We start from the raw sequence: 24,542 nt of genomic DNA on the forward strand, positions 1-24,542 counted from the left end.
TTTCCCTACCCTATATATTGATTTAACAATAATAGATGTATAGTTCTTCATTGAAATATGAGTTGAAAGGAAATTACCTTGGATTATTGTATCTAAAAGAACTGGGCAGATCATGTCAGCAAGGACTTTAGTGGTTTGGTCTAAATCATCACCATCCGGCCAAAGGATTGTTACACAAGGGGCAGAAGAATTCAGAGAAGAGCAAGACTCGCTGCAAAGAAGGAAAACACAAAAGACCATAAGTTTTAAGCTGCAAGTGCAACGGATTGCATTTTAAAAAGAAAAATAAATAGACTATAATGCATACTGCAATGGTCAGAAGAGAAAGCATGTCATTGTAATCTTCAAAGAAAGACACTACACATACACCTTTTATCTTTTTTTGTTTTTTCTCTTCTTGTTTACAGGAGACAATATATTATGACAAAATATACAAAAACATTTAATTTACATATACATATAATTTTTGTATAGAGAAATTAATATTTCTCAATACAAAACCATTATCAATAGATAATAATCACACTTTAGAAAAAGACACCAATGACCATAACAAAAAAGCATAGATACCTTTCTCTTGCCCATGTTTCAATATATAATTCCCTTATAAACATATCACAAAAATAACATAAAAAAGCATTTAGCTCGATACAGAATAACAGATACTATCTGATACTAATGGTACCATTCTCACTTTCTCATATCCTCCAATCCGAACATCCAGAAAATATGGGTTTTAAATCTAACTGACAGCTGGTAACAGGTAGGGTCTTCTTGGTAGGATACTATAGTATGCTATTCACAGTTTTCTTGTTCTCTGCAACTTTTCTCTCGACAGTTTTCTATTCACAGACCTAATCTAATATGGCACCAGAGCTTTCTAGTATCTCCAAGACCAAATCCAATAATCCTTTCTCTGAAAATAAATTGTCTTCAAGAGATCACTTTTCCCCACCAGATTAGCATCAAATTGGGCTTGTGACCAATGCAACAAAAATCCAGCACATGCAAAGTAGGAACAACAGGACACCTGCAAACCCACTACCAATCAGCGACTTTACCGAAACTGTGCATCTTTTTGAATTTCAGTTCTGCATCACCATGTAATCCCTTTTAGTGTGTCCATACAAAGTTTTTGGCTGCTGGAAAATCTGTTTGGTGTTTTTGTATGATACCGCCACCATCAGAGCTGTTGTTCCTGATCTACCACCACCAAAATCTAAGGACTGTCTAAAGTTCATATAAGCTCTCACATATTGTTTTCCCTGCTTCCAATCTCCGTCTTATGCAACAACAGCTGTGAATCCTCATCAACAATCTGTCCTTCCTTTGCTGGTTTTGGGTCCCATGTCTCAATATCTAAGTACACTAATTAGTGTGTAATACAGACACAATTTAGACACCAGATTCCGTCACACATAACCTGGTCCTTTTTCCTTCTCAACATATTCCTATTCCTCTCACAACATGATAAACATGAACTAATTTGTACATCTACCATTAAAGCAAGTTCTAGTAGTAGTATAACAGATGTAGTAAAGCCCCATACCAAAAATACAAGTAATTTTCTTATAAATAAAGAAAATTAGAGGATAATTCTGTTAGGCCTCTTATACTAACCAGTTCCAACAACTTCCTAGATATGTAACTGGTCATACTCCAAGAGTAGGATACACAACTGATATACCAGCCACCACAACTTACCAAATGGGTTAGATTATATAAATTATCTTAGGGAAATGCTAATAAATGCCCTAAAAGAGCATTGTTGAAGAAACTAAAATAGTTTGAAAGGTGTGTATTCAATGCATTGAAAATTGAAATACTTGATTTTTTCAATTGCTAACTACTTTATTTGGAATCCTAAAACAATGCCCTTAGGGCACTCGTTAGCAAGATCCATTATCTTAAGTCCAAGACACAAGAAAGTTGAGCACTTCAATAACCAAGTTATTAGGAGATCGGACTAAGAAAATGTGCCTTCAATGTTGCCCTCATAGATGGTTGGTTCAATGGCACTGCCTTTTCAAACTTGCTCAGAAATGAGGCCTTTACTACATTTTTATTTTCATGTTTTTTTTTTTATCATTTTCTTCTTTTTTCCTGTCCTTAAATTATTTCTATCAATGCTACTAATTTTGTTATAGAACTAAAAACCCTTTGAAAAAATGCAATAGAAGAACTTCATATTTAAATTCTATAAAAAATGCATATCAGTAATTGTTTAACAATATTTTACAACTTAAATTTATAGAAAATAATAAAATTAACCATAAGAAAAAGATGGGTAACAAAAAACAAAAAGTAAGCCAAACAAGAAACACAGAACATATAAAAAATCTTCCCAGACTACAATTCATCCTTCATTAGATTAACAATAATAGGAACAAAAATGAGCTCCTATGACTACACTTCTGAATCATATCCAAAGCAATTAATTATTTCATGTAAGCAAGAAAATTAAGAATTTATAGTAGTATATCAAATGTATATGGACAGACTAAAGATTAACCTGAAAAACAGTTCAGTTTTCCTAAAAAAATGGAAAACTTTCTTCTTCCGACTAAAGGAATTAAGTCTTTCTTGGCATTTTTGGTAAACTTCAGACATATTGATCTTCAGCTTCTCTAACATCGCCTGCTCAAAATGATACATCATTCATCAAAAGCATATTAACACAATAATGACAATTATATTGAGATAAAAATACATTCCTCTCCCATGAAAGAATAGCAAATTACATGTATTATAATTTATTCTATTTTAATAGAACCAAACTTATGCATTTTTATTGATTTTACTTCTCAGGATCATTAACATATAGTTTTGAACCTCCACTATAAACCAGGGTTATTATACTCAGCTCAGTGCAGGAACCTTATATGTAGCCAGTTCAACCAGCTTATTTGATCAGACGTACAATGAAGCCAAGGTTTATAGTGGACAATTTTTAGGAAATCTTTAAAAACTATAGGCTCTACAAAAACCATATCTTCAGTAAATCCAATAGAGTAATATCTTTACCAGTGGTTTCCCCCAAGGTTTTCTTTACTAGTGGTTTCACAAATTGTTCTTAATCTTAAATTTTTTCCACTTCCCCTTATCCATGACAACATTCTCTTATTCCGTACGTATTTTGCGCTTGTCGACAATTTATTACCCAACATTCACTATAAAGATCTCTCATTGTATCTCTATCAACCTTCTTATATCAATTTCAGATCTCAAAAATAATACTACCTAAATGCTAATAATAAAGAAGAAAAAAAAAGCAGTAGCAGATGATTAACACACTCAAACAAGGTTATCCCAAAATCCCGCAAAACAGAAGTTAGATTAGGTTTAGGCATAACATTAAACTTGTTGAAGTTGTGGGATTTAGATAAAAGGAGAGAAAATAATAAGGGTTTTAATATTATTGATAATAGCTTTATGCTAACTTTATTACAAAAGACTCAATATTAATCTTTATTTATAGAGAAACATAGACTCAGTCATAAATCAGGAACAAGTCATAATAATAATAATAATAATAATAATAATAATAATAATAATAATAAAAGATATTCTAAGATATGTCTATGATTATAAATTGATCCTAGGAAATAGCTCAAGATACTCTAATATAATATATAATAGATATTATAATATATTTTCTAATATTCTAACACTTTCCCTCAAGCTAAAACTTACTAAGCTTACAAGAAAACAATGTATTGCTCCACAAAAGAATAAAAGTGGATGGAAAGGCAACTCAAGGATGCAGGTGAAATCCAAGAGAATGCAGGTGAAATCCAAGAGAATTGCTATAAATAAAGCATAGCCGGATTGATCATCAGCTTGAGAGAAATTCATAGCAAGCAATTGAACTAAACAAGGTCCATCCTAAAAAATTGCATTTGAAAGCTTCAAACCAATAATATCGAAGACTCAAAATATTTAAACTTGAATTTGCTTCAGAAAAAGAGAGGCATGCTTGGCCAGTACATTTGGGACAAAGATAGGGCCAGTGTATCTGGGACAAATTGTCAAGCTGTATGCATGTGGCTCGAAAGAAAAAACATAAAACTGATCTGGAACTAAGAAGAAAAACCCAATCTAGACGACTGAAACACTATGCCAGAAGGCAGACAGATGCGCTTGAGCTCGAGCCTATTGGCGGCAGCGTGTGGGATGAACATGGTGGATATTGGAGGCACATGAGTGCGTTTGCAGCAACTTTTAGCCTAAAAATTATGAGTTGTGTAGATTGGAAGATTCTACACACAATGGAAGTGGTTGTGTCGGAAAACTTTTCCAGCGGCGACCCAATACCGAAGGCAGCAGCAGACGGGAGATCTTGGAGGTGGCAGGTGTAACCGTAGCCCAAAACGAGAATACAAGGGCAGATTCAGAACCAGGAAGCCCACGAGTTCAATGAGAGAGACAGTGTCTTAAACGGCTGTCGTAAACGCCGTCACACGGCGTGAAGAGCGGCGACGCGTGGGCTTACGGCGACGCGCTTTGAGGTGTGGGCTGATCTAGAAGAGGCGAAGCTGATAGAGAGGTCTTTTGCTGGAAAAGTCGCCGGAAACAATGGTCACGACAGTGGTTTGAAAAAGGAATGATCACGTTGGAAAATAAAAACTATGATTATATTCTCAAATTGTTGGGAACTCGACAGCGGAATAGAGGCGGACCGTTCAAGGAGGATAGAAATAGGTTCTAGATATCATGTTGAAGTTGTGGGATTTTAGAGAAAATAATGAGAGAAAATAATAAGGGTTTTAATATTATTGATAATAACTTAATTCTAACTTTATTACAAAAGACTGAATACTTATCTTTATTTATAGAGAAACATAGACTCAATCCTAAAAAAAAAAAAAAAGAATAATAATAATAATAATGAGAGATATGGCATCCCAACTATGTTTGCACCCCAAATTAACCACCTATCATTTGCAACACCCTAAACATGTCTAAAAAAATTCAATAACCTCATTCAGATGAATATGACCAACAAGGCCTGCATCTTCAGAACCATCATTGCGTCTTCGCTGCTGCTGGTATCTGCAGATGAGAAACATGTCCCAAATAAAGTTGAATATAAATACAACCTTTCAAATATCACAATATTACTAGTTCAATTTGTTTTTTTTTTGAAGAAAATTACTTGTTCAATTAACACAGATTAAATGTTTTACCTCCAATAAAATACGGATACAGAGAAGTATATATCAGAAAACTACGTAGTACATATAAGGAATTGACATCATCATGAACTAAGAGGATAAGCCATGCATACTATCCATTCTTCAAGCCTAAAAAGCTCTTGCCCAAACTCCAAAGGAACATATTAGAGACATAAAACCATTCATTAACCCACATCTAAAAGCTAAACCTTTAAAAAGTTAGTCCTTGGCAGAAAAACTAGTCATCACAAACATTTTTTCTAGCCTGTTGACACGAATTGTAATCAGACAAAATTATGGAGAAGGCATTAGATGAATCCCAAATCTCAAACCCAACCCCAAAAACAAATGTTGATAGGCATAAGTGCAATTGACAACATTTTTTTTAACAAAGTACAATTCACAACATTGATAAAGACAAATGAGGCTTTAAGCTACAAAGTAATCAATTACCCATAGTTGATCCATTCCTTATAAGAAACAAGGAATTTTTAGAAACTAAAAGATATATGATGAATATAGCAAAAAAATTAAACCAAGATAGAAAACTTACTCAACAGTGAAATCTAGTGCTGCATCCTTGAGGCTTACTTTTCTCAATTGATTTTTAACCAAATATGCAGCATTTTCACGACAGTAACTCCTCCCACAATCACAATCATTCAAATATAGAATTACTCGACGATCATTTGGTTCATTCCTAAAGTTCACCTTGCAAAGGAGTATTTCCTGAAGATAAATTGCATAAATAAGTAAATATCTCAACAAAAAAAAAACATTTACTGAGATATGAGAAACATATGTCTATTATTCACTAAGAAATTATTACCTTCATAAACTCCCAGGAAGAATTGCTGCTAGGACTAGCATCAAGGACGGCTTTATAGGCAGGGTTTGACATGGAAGTTGCAGCTAAGACACCAACAGGCTCACCAGCTGGGAATAAGGGCTGGGATTTGTCTCCAGATTGTATGCCATACTCAAACTGGATGATGGAATTACTACATACATTTCTCACGGTTCCATCATAGCAAATCACAACATCCCGGAGAATGGCCATCAAGTTCTTAAATAGTGTGCCTGGTTCAGATAATCCTCTAGAAGAGCGGACAATTATTTCTCTTGTTGCAATTGAATGCACCAACTCTTCATATGGATCTAAACCATGAAAGAAACATCCTTTGAGCAACCCAAACTCAGCAGAGGGATAACCATCCCCATCATAGAAACACTTCACGTGAAAATGAGAACCTACATCCTCAACCAATCCCTTGGAATAAAACTTTCCTCTCTCAAAGAGTTGTTGGCCTAAGAAGCCAATCTGTTGAACCACCTTGTCAAGAGCTGACTTACTCTTCGAATCAATCAAATCTCCAAGTTTGGTTGACTTCAAAGCAAAATTTATGACAGGGAGTTCAATATCTTGCATGTGTTTCTCCAGTTGTTGTGCCACCAGCTCTTTGTATACGACCCTCAGCTGATGCAACAAAGGAGAAATTTTCCCAATGCTTCTATTGATAACCCTTTTCACTGCCCTGGATATTGAAAAGTCTTGCAATCCAACACTATATCCATGAGCAAATATGTTTTCCATCAGAAAGGGCTGGAGCACATCAAAGAAATTCAGTGCCTCCTTAGGACCCTGGCTAAAAAAAATTGAGGCCGCTACTTCATTTATAATTGAAGGCAGAAGATCTCTGGTAAAATCAAATTCTAAGATTTCCCTTTGCCTAATCAAGTATCGTCCTCCAGTACAATCAAACGAGGAAGGCAAAGCACACTGCAACATTTGAACAGAAGTCCAATAAGAATCGCCAGAACCAGCCTTAAACAAAGCAGGCATTGGCAAAGGCAATGAAAGAAACATGGCCATTTGATTTGCTGCTGCTCTATCCAAAAAACAACTCTTGACTAGCATCTTGAGTGACAATAATGAATCTGTGGATAACTGAAGGTTCAGATTACCACTATGAGAGCTGAGAAGTTGTTTCTCTACAGAGAAAAGCTCCAAAACCTCAGCCTTAGCAGCAAGTGACTGGGGATAAAAAAGATGGACACAGTCACCATCAAAATCAGCCCCTAAGGGTCCACATATTAGCGGATTTATTTTGACAGTGTGGTCGTCATGGATGTACACTACAAGCGCTTGCAATGAGTGTTTGTGAGTAGTAGGTGGTCTGTTGATGAAGACAACATCCCCATCCATAATCCTCCGATGCACTATTTGACCAGGTTTAAGATATGTGTGCCCCTTTGAGCCCTCCCTTAATGAGTAAGTTGACACACCTTCCTTGTATGTCAAGCACATATTTTCATCAACCAACTTTTGTAAATAACGGATGTTATGTATGCTTACTCTCTCCTCAAATGTTATCCTTTGAGCAACCTCAAGTGGAATTCCTACTTCATTTATCTTCTTATAGCCATCTCCAGTTATCACATTACGGGAAGAAAAACCTGAACCCTTTCTTATAAATAAAGTCCTCATTTTCTCTAACCATGCTTTTGTTGAGGAATCATTCAGCTCTTTATTAACCCCATAACGTGTTTCTATATCTCGTGTTGCCTTAGAAGTACCCCTAACTTGAAGATACTGATCAACCACTGATTGCAAGTCGTTAGCTTCCACTTGATGAGACTCAAAGTTTGGTTCACCTGATCTAGAACTTCTGATGATTTCAACCTTCCTAAGCAATTTTCTAAGAATTGTCATGGCAGGATCCTGCAATGTGAGACAGATACATAACTTTCTGAAGCACTACAAAATAACTTTATAATCAAGTAACAAATCACATTATCATTTCCTCACCGAAGACATGACACTGACACCATCTGAAACTACTGGCACGGACAAGCAATTTGGTGGTACCGGAAGGTATTTCAAAACATATCCATCTTGAGGAAAATATCCTTTTATAGCAAGTTTCCTATTTGTTTCTTGTGGGAATCTTTTGATAATTTCCATCACCTGGTAGATATTTGACAAGAAAACTGTAAATGAAAATCGAATGACAAGTTTCAACTGCAACGTAAAAAACCAAAATAAGAAGCATATAACAGTTATAGCCTGAAAGCATCAATTATAAACCTATTTGACAGTCGATCAAAAGCATTTTGAGTACAAATATCAATCATACAGAAAATGCAAATATAATTCCAACAGTGTGATTTACTAAAAATATTAGATGGCCCCAAATAATAATTATATGCCACAATACACCAGAGTGAACCAAAAGAAGAATTGACATTCATGGGAAGCGGATGCTGGCAAAGGCCGTGACGTGACACTACATAGCTGATTCATTTATAAAAAAATCCATTTGAATGCCTCGTAAATTGAATATTGAATCTTCAAAATAAACGTGATTAGGGAATGAAACAATAATAAAATGCAAGGTACTACCTCTGTCCCTATATATAGGACCCTCTTATGAAATTTCTGTCCATTTTTATAAGACCCTCTTTGAATTTTCAACTACATTAATTACTCTTTTTACTAACCGTTAAAATATTATATTAGTATGTAAATAAAATAGATAGGTCGTAAGTATTCCTGTCTGATAGTATTATTGTCATTATGTTTGTTTAATACTCATAGTCTATATAAAGAACTTCCGTTGTGTAGTTGAAACACACGGGTTTCTCAACATGTCTCTCAATATTTTTCTTCGTACTTAACATGGTATCCAGAGCTTGTTGAGAGACAACCCTAATCGTCAACTACCAGGTGGACCCACTGTCTTCGGTGAATTTTTTTCGACAAACCGTGTTCTCAACTCCGGTTTCCCCCTCCCTGACTTTGTTACACTGATTCCTCAATTTGTGTCCATCCGTCCACGCTCTGTCGTCATTGCCGCCACTGTCTCCGACAATTTTTTTCAACGAAAGACCACACCAGCAGCGTCGCACACTCAAGATCAGCCCACCCCTCCACGCGCGTCGTCAGCAAGGCATCCACACATCCACACGCATTGCCTTTCTCCACACGCTGCCTGCAACCACCGCGTGTGACGGCGAGTTCGGAAACCGTTCATGGCGCCGCTTCTTTAGTGGCACTCGCCTCAGCCTTTTGATTCCATATCTGCCCTCAATTTTCAGTTTCGAGTCACAGATATACGAGTTCTAGTTCAAACACCCTTGTTTTCCTAGTTCAGACGCGTTTTTTGGCACTCTTTACCGACCATGACATCTCAGTCTGAAACAAAAAGCATCTTCACCAACTACATCCCCTCTCCTCTCTCTGTCGAAAAATTGAATGGATCAAATTATGCTAGTTGGGCCACCGACATCAAACTATGGATGATTGGTCAAGGTTACAAGGACCATCTCACTCAAAATTCTGAAAAGGTGGTTGTAACTGAAACACCAAAATGGAAACAGATGCTCAGTTGTGTAGTGTCACTAAGTTTACACTTCATCCAAATGTTAAATCGATTTTCCATCCACATCTCACATGTTAATCGGTTTGGAGTCAGGCAAAGGCACTCTATACTAACGACACTTAACGTCTCTATGGAGTTTGTCACCGCTTGCTGAATATCATTACTCCGAAGACAATAGATGGCTCTATTTCTTCATATCTTGGCATGGTTCATAGTGCACTTCATGATTTTAATGAGTTTCTCCCTCCTACTGCAAGTAATCCAATTGAACAAAAGCAGGAGTTGGATCGACACAGCACCTTCTTCATTCGCCTTGCACTCTATGGCTTACCCCAAGAGCACTCTGCAACTCGTGATCAAATTTTGGGGTCTGTTGCTGTTTCGGATATGTCTACTACCTCAGCGATCATCCTTCGAGTACCAGCAAAACATCCAGTTGAGCACTCTATTACTTCAGCATCGGATGACACTGCTGCCCTTGCATCTCTGGGACATAATCAGAGTCGCTCTCATGGAAGACCATCCAACTCTAAGCCTCGTCCCAAATGTGAGCATTGTAATCGGCTTGGATACACTATTGATCGCTGTTGGAAGTTGCATCGTAAGCCTTTGCCTTCGATAAACGCAACTCAACTTGATTCTTCTGCCACTATTTAGACTACACTATCTCCACAAGGCTCCCCGACAAATTATGAAGATTTCCTCCGGTGGGTTCAGAGTCATCCGAGCTCTAGTTCTCCTACTTCGGTTGCACACACTGTTAACTCATTTGTTTACCTCTCTCACTCATGTTCTCTCGACCCTTGGGTTCTTGATTATGGTATGTCTGATCATGTCATTGGTAATAAAGGTCTCTTCTCTTCACTCTCTACATCTGGTTTTTTACCTACTATAACTTCTACTAATGGCACTCAAACCCTGTCTCAAGGAGTTAGCATTATCCAAATTCTCCCTTCCATTTGTTCTCTATGTTCCTTATGCCTTTTTAATTTACTTTCAGTTAGTCGATTGACTCGGTGCCATGATTGTATTATTACTTTCACTAATGATAATGTTGCCTTGTAGGACCAGAATTCGGGACGGACGATTGGCATTGGATGTGAGTCTCAAGGCCTCTATTACCTTTCTCCATCTTCCAAGACGTGCTCTACCAGAGTTCCCTCATACTATCCATGCTCAACTAGGACACCCAAGTTTTACCAAACTTCAAAAATTGGTGTCTAGGTTGTCTAAGTTGTCTACTTTACATTATAAGTCATGCCAATTAGAGAAACACACCCGTAATAATTTTCCTAATCGAGTCAATAAAAGAGTTTTGTCTCCCTTTGCTTTAGTTCACTCTGACATTTAGGGTCCATCTCGTACTATGTCTACTTTAGAGTCTAAGTATTTTGTTACTTTTATTGATGATTACTCTCGTTGTACGTGGTTATTTTTAATGAAAAATAGGGCTGAACTGTTTTCCATTTTTGAGCAATTTTATCAAGAAATTAAAACTCAATTTGGTATTTCTATTCGTATCTTAAGAAGTGATAATGCTCAAGAATATTTGTCCCATCAATTTCAAAATTTTATGGCTTCCAATGCTATTCTACACCAAGCATCATGTCCTCATACACCCTAACAAAACGGGGTAGTCGAACGCAAAAATCGGCATCTCATTGAAACCACGCGAACCTTACTTATCCATGGTAATGTTCCATTTCGTTTTTGGGGGATGCAGTATTAACAGCATGCTACCTTATCAATCGTATGTTGTCTTCAATCCTTGATGACAATATCCTTCATTCAGTCCTCTTTCCCCATACCCCTCTTCACCCAATTTATCTCTTGGTTTGGACAAACTATCAGCTCGATCACTAAAGTATGTCTTTCTCGGATATCATAGGTCCCAAAAGGGCTATCGTTATTCTCCTACACTACACCGATACATTACATTAGTCGATTTTTTGGAGTTTGAACCATATTTTGAATCTACCCATATAGCTATTGAGCCCCATCAGGACATAAATCCCGAACCTCCTCATGTAGTTATCCCTATTCTACCCACTCATATTCCTATTGAACCTGTCAAGTCTGCCCCCAACCTCCACGACCATTACAAACATATCAGCGTCGTCGTCCACCCTCTGTTGTGCTTGTTCTTGTTCCCATTATAGACTCTCCTCCGACGCCACCTCAGGATCTGACCCTGCCACCTGAGCATGACCTTCCCATTGCTCTTCGTAAGGATATTCACACACCTGTAATCCATTTCCTCCTTATATTGATTTGTGTTATCATTGTTGTTAGAATATTAGAAAATATCTTATAATATCTATTATATTATATTAGAGTATCTTGAGTTATTTCTTAGGATCAATTTATAATCATAGAGATATCTTAGAATATCTCTCATTATTATTATGATTTATTCTTGATTTAGAATAGAGTCTATGTTTCTCTATAAATAAATATTAGTATTGAATCTTTTGTAATCAAGTCATCATTAAACTATTATCAATAATATTCAAACTTTTATTATTTTCTCTCCTCATTTTCTCTAAAATCCCACAACTTCAACATGGTATCTAGAGCCTATTTCAATCATCCTTGAACGATCCCGCCTCTATTCCGCTGTCGAGTTCCCAACAATTAGGGAATATAATCATAGTTTCTCTTTTCCAACATTCCGACACGTTTCACTTGTTTTCCATTCAATTCGCTACTGTCGTCGCTGCCATTATTTTCGGCAAATTTTCCTGCGAAAAGCAGTCATCTCCAGATAAAGTCATGCATGAAAGCGCGTCGCCAAAAGTCGTCATACATGCTCTCACGCGTTGCTAATCTCTCATGCGAGTAGATCTGACGCCGTCGTCTACTGCCTATTGTCGCTGATGTCCTGTCTGCTAATGCCGCCATCTGCTACTGCTTCCTGCCATCGCTGCTGGAAAAGTTTTCCGACACAACCACTTCCATTGTGTGTGGAATCTCCCAATCTACACAACCCAGATCTTTTTTAAGTCAAAAGTTGCTCCATGCACGCTCATGTGCCTCCAAGATCCACTGTGTTCATCTCACGCGCTGCCACCACCAGCCTCGAGCTCAGGCGCATTTGTCTGCCTTTCGGCATAATGTTTCAGTCGTCTAGAATGAGTTTTCCTTCCTGATTCCATATTTGTTTTAAGTTTTTCTTTCGAGCCACATGCATACAGCTTGGCAATTTGTCTCAGATACGTTGGCCCCATCTTGGTCCCAGATGTACTGGCCTTGCCTTTCTCTCCCTAAAGCATGCCTCTCTCTCCTTGAAGCAAATTCAAGTTTAAGTATTTTGAGTCTCTGATAATATTGGTTTGAAACTTCCAAATGCTGTTTTTTTAGAAGGACGGACTTTGCTTTGTTCAACTGCTGGCCATGAATTTCTCTCGCGCTGATGATCATTCCGGCTATCTGGCTAAGCTGTATTTATAACAATTCTCTCCGACTTCACCTGCATCCCTGAGTTGCCTTTCCATCTTCTTTTAGTATTTTGCGGAGCAAAACATTGTTTTCTTGTAACAAGCTAAAACTTAGTAAATTTTAGCTTGAGGGAGAGTGTTATAATATAGAGATATTATAATATTAGAGTATCTTGAGTTATTTCTTAGGATCTATTTATAATCATAGAGATATCTTAGAATATCTCTCATTATTATGATGATTTATTCTTGATTTGAAATTGAGTCTATGTTTCTCTATAAATAGAGATTAGTATTGAATCTTTTGTAATCAAGTCAGCATTAAACTATTATCAAAATATTCAAACCCTTATTATTTTATCTCCTCATTTTCTCTAAAATCCCACAACTTCAACAATTGTCTTTCTCCTTTGCATTACAATTGCTTGTCTTCTTTGTCTTTTGTTTCTATTCCTAAAACTACATGTGAAGCATTATCTCACCTTAAGTGGAGGCAAGCAATTATTGATGAGATATGTGCTCTACAAAGCAGTGGTATTTGGGAACTAGTTCCTTTACCTCATGGGAAGTCTTTAGTCGGTTGTCGTTGGCTCTATACGGTGAAGGCTGGCTCTGATGATAATTGATCGATTTAATGCTCGTTTGATGGCAAAGGGATATACTCAGATTTTTGGGTTGGATTACAGCGACACCTTTTCACCTGTTGCCAAAATGGCATCTGTCATATTGTTTTTCTCCATTACAACAATTCGACATTGACCTCTCCATCAACAATACATTAAAAATTCCTTTTTGCACAGTGATCTTGAAGAGGAAGTTTATATGGAGCAACCACCAGGGTTTTGTTGCTCAAAGGGAGTCTTTCACCATGGTTTGTCAGCTACACAGGTCCCTTTATGATCTTAAACAGTCTCTTAGAGCTTGGTTTGGCAGATTCAGCTCGGTAGTACAAAAGTTTGGTATGATTTGTAGTGAAGCCTATCACTCTGTATTTTATTGTCACTCAGTCCAAGGGTGCATCTATCTTATTGTTTGTTTGGATGACATTGTTATAACTGGTAGTGATCAGCAACGAATACTCCAATTGAAACAACATCTTTCAAATCAATTTCAGACTAAAGACATTGGTAAACTCCGTTATTTTTTTAGTATTAAGGTAGCCTAATCCAAGGATGGCCTTGTAATTTCACAAAGAAGATATGCTATGGATATTCTTGAAGAAACAAGTCTATTAAATGCCAAGTCAGTTAATACTCATATGGATCCAAATGTCAAACTCCTACCTAATCAGGGGGAGCCTCTATCAGATTCAGGAAGATATAGGAGTTTGGTTGGAAAATTTAACTATCTCACAGTCACCCATCCTGACATTTCCTTCGTTGTTAGTGTGGTAAGCTAGTTCTTAAATACTCCTTGCCAAGAACATATGGATGTTGAAATCCGGTTTCTTAAATACATCAGAAGTGCACCTGGAAAAGGGCTCATTTATGAAGATAGAGGACATACTCAGATAGTTGGCTACTCAAATGCCAATTGGGTAGACTCACCCATTGATAGACGATCCACTTTTGGATATTGTGTACTTATCGGAGGAAATTTAATATCTTGGAAGAGTAACAAACAAAATGTTGTTGCAAGATCCAACGATGAGGCACAATATAGGGCCATAGCACTAGTAACATGTGAACTCATTTGGTTGAAACAGTTACTGAAAGAACTTCAATTTGAAGAGGCCAACATAATGACACTAATAAGTGATAATCAAGTTGCATTGTACATTGCCTCAAATCCTGTTTTTCATGAAAAGACCAAGCATATTGAGATAGACTGCCATTTTGTTACAGAAAAGATCGAATCGGGTGACATCATCACTAGCTTTGTCAATTTCAATGATCAGTTGGGAGATATTTTTACAAAGTCATTGTGAGGTCCTAGAATTAGTTATATATGTAACAAGCTAAGTGCATTTGATTTATATGCTACAGCTTTAGGGGGAGTGTTAAAATGTTATATTAATAGGTAAATAAAATAGATAGGCTATAAGTATTCCTGTTTGTTGGCCAGCACAATGACACTAATATGTGATAATCAAGTTGCATTGCACATTGCCTCAAATCCTGTTTTTCATGAAAGGACCAAGCATATTGAGATAGATTGCCATTTTGTTAGAGAAAAGATTGAATCGGGTGACATCAACACTAGCTTTGTCAATTTCAATGATCAGTTGGCAGATGTTTTTACAAAGTCATTGTAAGGTCCTAGAATTAGTTATATATGTAACAAGCTAGGTGCATTTGATTTATATTCTCCAGCTTGAGGGGAAGTGTTAAAATGTTATATTAGTAGGTAAATAAAATAGATAGGCTATAAGTATTCATGTATGTTAGTATTTCTATCTGTTAGTATTCATGTCATTATGTTTGTTTAATACTCATAGTCTATATAAAGAACTTTCGTTGTGTAGTTGAAACACACGAGTTATTCAACATGTCTCAATATTTTTCTTCGTATTTAACACTAACATACCCCTAATTAATTTACATCTTATTCTGCAATCAACAATAAATACTATAATGAAAGCATTAACTAATTCTCTCTTTTGAAGGGTAAACGTGTAAACACAATATCAATTATTAAAAAATTTAATATTACTATCAAATTTCTTAATTCCTGTGATTTGATCAATGAGGTCCTATATATAGGGACGAAGGTAGTAACTAAAACCGAACCGGACAGCCAGCCAGTTAGAAAACCCCTGATAACCATTAAGTCCAAGAACCAGTCAAAAAACTATTGAAGCAGGCCAAAATCAGCAGTCCGCAAAAACTCAAAAGCACCTTGGTCAACCGCGACATTTTCTTCTTTGCTCCCGTCGGAAGAGAAGAACATAAGTTGAACATATCCACAAATGAAAGATAAATCAGAAATGTGGAGATATTGTTCTTCCTCCTTCAACCATTGAGACCATCATGTGGAAGAAAGACCAAATCTTTGGAAACCTTGTTAGAACTGATGCTGTGAAGTTCACCCCAAAAAAAAGATGATGCCAGTGAAATGAAAGGCACACTGGAACAATTAAAAAAATTGGTAGAGGACAAAGAAAACTGGTTAATGTAAAGGAGAAAGAAGAGTAAAAGACATGATGGAAGTGGCATTTGGCAGTGCACACTTCTAGTCATATTGGGCAGTGGAATACGATTTGACACAATGACAAAGTAAATGAGTGTTTTTAATATGACAAAAAAACACAGAACTAAATTTTGGGGATGATTTAAATATGGTTTTGGTTACAGTTTACATGTTACAGATTGATGTCTAATTGTCTATCATTTATTTGTTTTATTAAGTATTAACAATATGTTAATCCTTTATTATTTATTTATTCCTTACTAAAATTAGAAACTATATATAGGATTCATTATTAATTGATGTCTATCATTTTATCAATCAATCCTATTTGTCCAAAATGGACAGTAAAAATTGAATTTTATTTAATTATCATAAATCTGATATTAAATGTTATTAAAATATACTCTTATATGTATATTAAATTTGAGTAAAAAAAAAAATAGTATATAAAATAAAAAATTTATATTAATATGACTGGTTCAACCACAATTGAATTGTTGAACCTTGAACCAATGCCTTCACTCGTTCAACGACTGGTCCGATTTTAATTACCTTGATAAGATGTTTGTTTCAGAGTGTGCTGATAGCATTCCTCTTCCCAGGAAAATATAAGAAAGACAAATCATCTATGGGACATTGACTGAAAATAGCTTGATAGTAACTTCATACAAAAGACTAAACACGAACCCCTATATATAGTTAGGCACCAAAATAACCCCTCAGCAAATTTTGTGAAAGTTTATTATAGGAAAAGAGGGAAGGCTGTCAACTAATTGTTGGTTGCTAGTTAGTTGTTGGTTAGTAGGTCAGGAGCAGTTATTTTCAAGGCTTATTGTATGCTGATTGGTCCTATGGCTTATAAATAGTACTGAACCCTCCCTGAGGGAAAGTAGAATTATATTTAATCTAAGTTTAACCTACCGAGTGTACTAGTGTGAAGAGATTAGAATTCTCTTTGTTTCTTTTTTCCTTTTATCAATAAAACTACGACAAGTAAATCATGTTTCCCTAATCATAAAGAGTAGGAATTGCAAGTTCCTAACAATAGTGATGCTTGACTCCTAATCCTAAATATAGTGCAATCAGGAATCAAATAATAATAATACTAATAATAATAATAATAAATACTATAAAATCTAATCTTAAAGAGATAATTTAAGATACTCAACATAAAGTGGTCCTAGAAAATAAACTTTTCTAAATTATGAAGAAAATAAACAGTAATGAAGCGCAACAAAAAAGACAAAAAAATTAAGAATATTAAAGCCAGAAAAAAAAGGACGCACATAAAAAGGGAATTGCAAACGTTAAGTAACTTGAGCAATATTTCAAAACACTAGCCATTTTAAGCAGCACAATAACAATGAAAGCCAGTAGAAACCATACCTCACAAGGAAGCAAAGCTCGAGTATGATCACCCCCATAGCGATAGCCATATTTTTCTAAAAAACCCCAAAAACCGTCATGCATCTTTGACTTTGAAACCTTCAGTGCCAAGTAACAAGCCCCATCAGCTGTTTTGACCTCCCGAATAGAAACTTGTGCGGCATTGACATCCTAAGAGGAAAATATAAATATCATGAACAAGTTCCCATCTATAACAAAATAAAAAGTATCATAATAGCAAAAGAAAATTTAGCCAACATATTGGAAGAACACGTTGAATATTAATTTCGGCACCAAAAATAACAAGCAGTAAAAATAAAGCACAGAATAAACTACAGTTAAGCTAGCAATTAGCAAACCATCGAAAGAAGAAACAAAATCATACATAGAAAAAACAGAACACATCAAAAATAATAACAAGCCTTCACATTTTTTCATTGAATGAGACCTACATAAACTAGAGTTACGGAAACAAATCACCATTTCGAAGCAAATGGACAATCTTGTGCCAGAAAAAGTTGTCAAGGAAGTCAAAATCAAGATCCTAAATAGGTTTGTGATGTTACCCACAATTCTAGTGGTTTTTGCCAAAATATTGCATGTTTAGACCTGCACAATAATTTTTCAATATAGTTCCCACTTTTCAGCACTTCTTCAACATTTATGATGACACCACTGGTGTCTCTAGAAAGTATCATAAATTATAGCTATTCTCTGAAAAGTTGATGATTCTAGTAGTGGTTGCAATTGTGGCCAATGGTTCCAGCTCAACTATATACATGACAAACTTAGCATAATGAGCATATATGCCTACAAATAATAACAATATTATTATTTTACATTCTCAGATGCTATCTAAATACTCTTTAAATCTTAATGCATGACATAATTTTAAAAATGTTTTCATTTTAAAACATAGTCAATTACAAAATTAGGAGACAAGAATGTAAAAACAAAAAGGATAACATATGATTGGTTCATACTAACCTCACAACAGGGAGATAATAAACTCTGTGCCAATCCACTGCTTGAAGAAGGAAACTGAAAGGTTGTGAGCCAGTTAGAGAGAGAGGGGGGGGGAGGGGAGTTTGAGAGAAAACTGAATACTCATTGATACTTAAAAATGATAAAACTGAATCTATCTCTGCCACGGCAGTCTATTTATAGATCCAGAGTCTAGTTCTACAAACTAAGTCAGTAATAACTGCCAAAGAGAAACAGTTATCTGACAGCTGTTAATAGCTGGCAGTGGCAATAACAAATAACAGAAAATAGACTAGTGAAGTGACTTAAAACAAGTGCAACTATTACAAAGAAAATGTATTCTCTTACAGCCAGTAAGATCAACACACAAGATGGCATAAGATGAAGGTTGTATCCTTTTTGTACCTAAATCTATCAGACAGTGCATGACAGCTGGATTACTATACACTTTAGGAAAACAAAATTAACAAACCAAACCTTAATAAGCTAGTACTATCTTTGTAATGAGAACAAGAAAAGAAAAAAAGAATGATCTTAACAATAAAATTTTTACAAATTTATTAAATTTAAATGTTACATTTCCTACTGGATCTGAATTAATGAAGTCACAGCTTTTTATTGCAATACAAAACAGAAGCATATCTACCAACCCTAAATTTAAAGGTGAGGAGCACTCCTATATGTACATGTACACTCGTATCTAACAATTAATTTATTTCCGTGATATCCATTTAGCCAACTTCTTTAAATAAGCCCTACTATTTTTCACAGTTATTGTTTACATATGATATTTCTATTGGTCCAAATTCCTAATTCAACCCAACTGCTTCACCAAATTGATTATCAACTCTATTTCAGAATAGGGCATAACAATATTTACTCGAATACTGATTTTATTACTATATCAATTTTCATAAAATAATAAAAACTGTAGCAGCATAATTTAATAGCTACGTATTTCCACAGTCAGTAACCAATTTCATAGCTGAAGTATAGTATATTTCACAATTCTTTTATTATTAAAAAAATCAAAGAACATTATTTAAATTACCATAAAAACAAATAAATAAAAAAGCAGTCTGCTGTTAACCAATTGGTCATTGGTTTGAAAAAAAAAATTATCATAACGAGTATTATATTATTAATATTTCAAACAAGTTGACACCTTAAATCTTATTTAATTTTCCTAAAATTTATATCGAGTACAATCAAGGAAAAACATTTCTATAGACGGTATAACATGACTAGTTCTTTTGAAATTATCATTTATCAGCATAATGTTGGATTTATTCATAATAATTTTTAATTAATTTCATTGACAAACATATACAGAATTGAATCATTTAACTATTTTATGCAATATAAAAGAAATTGCAATGAAATGGTATGCAATATTTTTAAAAATACTTAGGCCTCAAACGTGCTTGTTGAAACCAACTAATATTGAAATTAATTAATTACTGAAATGGATTTCAACACTTAAATTGAATAAAACGAAATTTTCCAGCCTAAGTACTAAATTGAATTCATAATCTTTAATTAAACAGAGCTAAATATGCTACAAAGAAGTAAGGCAATGCTTTTATAAAGAGAAACTACAATTGAATTCCAAAAGGGTTGGGTTGATTTTAGCTGGCATAGCTGGCAGTGATTTTTAAGTGTCATTTTAAGCCCTTATTAAGGTTGGTGGCGTGTCCTTGCTTTGGAAAGGGGTAGCCCTCCCTCTTCCCTTAACTCACATCACTTCAAACCCAAACAACATAATAAATAACATAAGGCTAATACATGGTGTGTTTTAAATTTTACAACAATACATGTTAGAATAAGATCATACATAGTATTAATATAAGAGCTATATTAAATAGGAGTGGTTAATAAAAGTAAAAGCTAAAATGAGTTTCACAGTTAAAAAATGAGACCACTTAGTTGTGGTTTAGGAAATGGAATTTATCTGAAATTAAGAAAAACTTTGAACAATCAAAAAATGGGTATCCCAATACTCTCACAATCTCGCTCAAATCCAAAAAGTTTTTATGGTGCAGGCTTTTGTGGTTGAAAATTATGATAAAAGAGAGAACACGAAAAAAGATATATAACTCAATGGATAGTAGCCTTTCTTGAGTCTTTTAATTTAAGGCTTACTATTTTATTTTTAGTCCCTGCAAATACATCACTTTTTAGTTTTAGTTCCTGTAAAAAAAAATTTGTTTAGTCAATATAAATATACAGTTTTTACTATTGGCCCTTGGTATTTTGTTTTTAATCCTTGCAAATATACATTTTTTGCTTTTGGCCCCTGTAAATATTCATTTTAGTCCTTATATGGAAGGACTAAAAACAAACAAAATATTACAGGAACTAAATCGAAAACGTGAAAGCATATTTAAACCTTAATTTAAATAATAATTAAGCAAATAGGTAAAAGTGAAAATCAAAACTCTGCCCACTAACTATCTTTCACAAGTTATAAAAATTAAAAAAGCTAAAGAACTGTGTTCACATTCTATTCGGGTGATACCTTTGTTTTCTTCAGTTTTAAGCAGTTTAGGCAGACCAGGCTCAGTATTTTCTTCAACTCAGTAACATGGCTAGGATGGTATATTGGAACTGGAAGTTCAATATATCCAAAGTGGCCTGAAAAGTAATATTGATTCAGCACCAATTCATTTGAAATGTAACATTTTTACCATTGAAATGACAACACAAAAAACGATCAAACAACAGACCTTCGCATTTTCCTGCTTCAGAAGTGCCACAAGATTCACATCGTCCAAATTCAAGGGGAAGCCCAAGGAATGGATTTGCCAGCTGACTAGCATGACTAATTGTGGAATCGCTAATGGATGCAGTACTCTATCAACAAAAAACAGCAAATTTCACAATATATTGATCAAATCCATTAAAATATCAAAATGGCCATAACAACGTAGCAAAGCCTAGTAACAAATACTGAAATCAGAAACTTCTTTTACGGATCACAATTAAAACCAAAACCCTGACTGGTTAGCAGCCATATAGGCATACATAAACACCCAGAGAATACAACTTTGTCTGTTTTGAGTTCTTTTCACAAAAGTTAAACAAACAACAAAATTTCACACTGCACATTTATAACATGAATAAATTACAAGAAATATCAATATCAAATCAAAAGAAAAACACTTCAAATAAGGTTCTTAAAGGAACCCAGGAAATACATTGAGTACTTACAATTTCATGGCGTGTAGCCATACTAAAACGGATGCCAATGACCTTCGCATCTAAAACACTTGAAGTAGGATTATCTTCCATCACTTCCTTCGTAAATCTACAGCTCCTGCCAACAGATAACTCATAATCCTGAGTCGTTATTTTTAATGTGTAAACCTTAAAAGTTTCAACAGAATTAAGGCAGAAAGAGAAATAAATAAAAAATTTTAAAAAAAAAAAAAACAATGTAACAGAAAATTACTGGAAAGATGAGCTAGTACAACTTTTATTTGCAAACTTTCACAGAATTAAGCAAATAAAACGAATCTCCAAAGACAGCATAGAACAAATACATCTAACTAACATATCCATAAAATAATTGACCCACAAATGTTTGAAAGGATGACTAGATATTTCCTATTAAACCGCTAATATAAATCTTTTCAAATATCAAGTACCCTGACAAATAGGTGATGCCACCATTCTTAAACAGAAGTATCATAACCATAAGAACACTAGGATGAAACAACCAGTTCAGAAATCATTCATCAAACCATAAGCATTAATTAAAGCACTTGAATAATAGAGAAATTATACCAAACTGTGTGTTCAAACAATACAAAGCAAAGGCATATTTATAATTATGTGCTGACAACCATAAACGGCGAGCAATTATCTCGCAGTAACAAAACTTCTCCTTAATTAGGACATAATTGGTTTTACATACATATAAAATCACTAATTCACTAATCCACTTATCATCATTTAACCAAACTCCTTAAATTGGATAAAAAATCTCTCAACAACATTGAATCATTTTTCACCAAAAAAAGAAATGGAAAAAAAAAAATTAACCCACCTTCGCAACCGGTTACAAGAATCACAAAAAAAAAACTCTAAATAAACAAATGCAAGTGACATATGAAGTTTTCAAGAAAAGGAAACAAAAATTGAGAGAGAAAATTTGCAATGACCTTGAATTTTTTCCCCAAAATGATGATCTTCGAAGAAAATAGAGCAAGTCAAACTAAAATCCTACCCAAAAAATTAAAAATATAAACATTGCAATTTTCAACCATTTCTTACCTCAGAAACGAAAAACTGTGTGAAATTAGAGCGTCTCAGCGAGCTGAACAGAAAACCCTAAACCAAAAAAAAAATACACAATACAGAATGAGAATACAAAATCAGTACCAAAAAAACAAAACAGAGCGTTACGTTTTTGCATGAAACAAAAATGTAGAACAAATAACACAGAAAAAATTGAAGTACCAAATCGTAAGTATTGATCTTCAAGCTGAGGAAAACGCTAAAAAAGCGTCTCCATGAGCTAACTGAAAACCCTAAACAGCAAAAAACAAAGAAACAGAAATGATAACACAATACGCAAAATCGGAAGCGTAAAACGACATAGAGAGATATGTTTATGCATGAAACGAAAATGTAGAAGCGTTAAGAGAGAAAAATCGAAGTACCGAGCGGTTAATGTTTGATTGTTAACTGAAAAAAAAGGGTTTGAAATGAGAGAGAAGAAAAGAGCTGAGAGAGTGAAATGAAATGAGAGAGAAATGGAAGAGTGAAGTGAGTGTGAGTGAAATTTTGGTTGTGCTTGTTGCATGAAATGAAACAAATTTTGCGATTTAGACAGAAATTAAAAATTTAAAATGAAATGGAAAATGTATTTTGTTTGTCTGTTTTGTGTCTGTGTAAGAGAGAGACTGGGTTTTTGGTAGAGGGGTTTTGGAGGTCAATGACGATTTTGGGCTCATTGACTTTTTGGTGAGTATTTAGTTAGTGGTGACTTTGTGTACAAAATTGGGATTTTGTTCTCATTTTTGTAAGTAAGAATGTAACGGATGTACCCAAGTTTGCACTTTACTTACTGTGATTAGAGAGACTTAACCTGAGTTAAGTAGGCTAGTTAAGTTTTGATGACTATAGATGGGATTCTTTGCACTAAGTTTAGGCCTTAGGGTAATTTTAAGTGTCATTTGAAGCCTCGTATTGATTTTCTTTTAATAAAATAATATATTTGAAGAGTAAAGTGTTCATTTGAGTAGTTGAAAGTATTATTAGTAAATTAGTTAGATGATTTCTATAATAAACAAAAAATACTTCGGTAGACTATTTAATAATATGAGGATATTGTGGGAAAAATTGAATAAATGTTATTTTGAAATTCTAAAGTCACTAATAATTTAAGACAGAAAAGTATATTCTAAAAGTAACACTTATAAACACAAGAATTTAATGGGTTGCACACTCTATTCCAACTTACTGCATGAGTTCTTTTCTTTCACAAAAATTTTTGGGAGAAGAAATCCATAAAATGCTAAACTCTTTTTTGTAAGATGGAATTGTTTGGCCATAGGATTCCGTCATTTGTAAGGTTTTAACTATTTTGGCTATGTTAGAGAAACAAAGTTTGAGGTTTGCAACAGACCATGATACTATAATGGCACGTATCTTCAAAACTAGAAACTATATATTGTGTAGTATTGAGACTTTACATTGTAGACTAAATTATCATTCTTGAGTTTGGTGCTATGATTTTACATTATAGAGCTCTGTTACAATTTTTTTCCAAAATTTAGGATAACTTTTATTATGAGGCAAGCAAAGAATATCGCTCATTTGTTAGAAAAGGACGTTAAAGTTATATGTTAATCACCTAGTTCATGATTATATCTCATCCTGTAATGAAACAATTATTAAGAAATAGAGATTAAATTAGTTACGGTAAAAAACATAGAGATTAAGAAATTAATTAATTGATATTTATATTTGTATTCAAATTATGATACAATATGGAAGATCTTGTTAGTGATTAATGTATAAGTGCATATGTTACTATTTTTTAG

At 34.5% G+C, this 24,542-nt stretch overlaps 1 protein-coding gene across 2 annotated transcripts in view; it reads right to left on the reverse strand.

Moving 5' to 3' along the window:
• LOC101488249 (DNA-directed RNA polymerase V subunit 1) overlaps positions 1-23,367 on the reverse strand; it is a 31,422-nt gene extending 8,055 nt beyond the window's left edge. Inside the window, exons 1-14 of one of the 2 annotated variants that reach the window (XM_004510974.4) lie at positions 23,157-23,367; positions 22,954-23,024; positions 22,768-22,824; positions 21,703-21,808; positions 21,219-21,345; positions 21,011-21,126; positions 18,496-18,549; positions 17,509-17,679; positions 7,984-8,142; positions 6,004-7,896; positions 5,728-5,903; positions 4,980-5,052; positions 2,513-2,637; positions 78-211 (exon numbers count right to left, since the gene is read on the reverse strand). In XM_004510974.4, the coding sequence (XP_004511031.1) occupies positions 78-211; positions 2,513-2,637; positions 4,980-5,052; positions 5,728-5,903; positions 6,004-7,896; positions 7,984-8,142; positions 17,509-17,679; positions 18,496-18,549; positions 21,011-21,126; positions 21,219-21,345; positions 21,703-21,783 (3,109 nt within the window). In that variant the 5' untranslated portion in view covers positions 21,784-21,808; positions 22,768-22,824; positions 22,954-23,024; positions 23,157-23,367. Of the gene's footprint in view, positions 1-77; positions 212-2,512; positions 2,638-4,979; positions 5,053-5,727; positions 5,904-6,003; positions 7,897-7,983; positions 8,143-17,508; positions 17,680-18,495; positions 18,550-21,010; positions 21,127-21,218; positions 21,346-21,702; positions 21,832-22,767; positions 22,825-22,953; positions 23,025-23,156 lie in introns of both variants that reach the window. The other variant, XM_073370845.1, reaches the window with a different exon arrangement.
• Positions 23,368-24,542: the final 1,175 nt, after the last annotated feature.

Source organism: Cicer arietinum, chromosome 7 (genome assembly GCF_000331145.2).
Source record: "Cicer arietinum cultivar CDC Frontier isolate Library 1 chromosome 7, Cicar.CDCFrontier_v2.0, whole genome shotgun sequence".
In the NCBI taxonomy this organism is placed as follows: Eukaryota; Viridiplantae; Streptophyta; class Magnoliopsida; order Fabales; family Fabaceae; genus Cicer; species Cicer arietinum.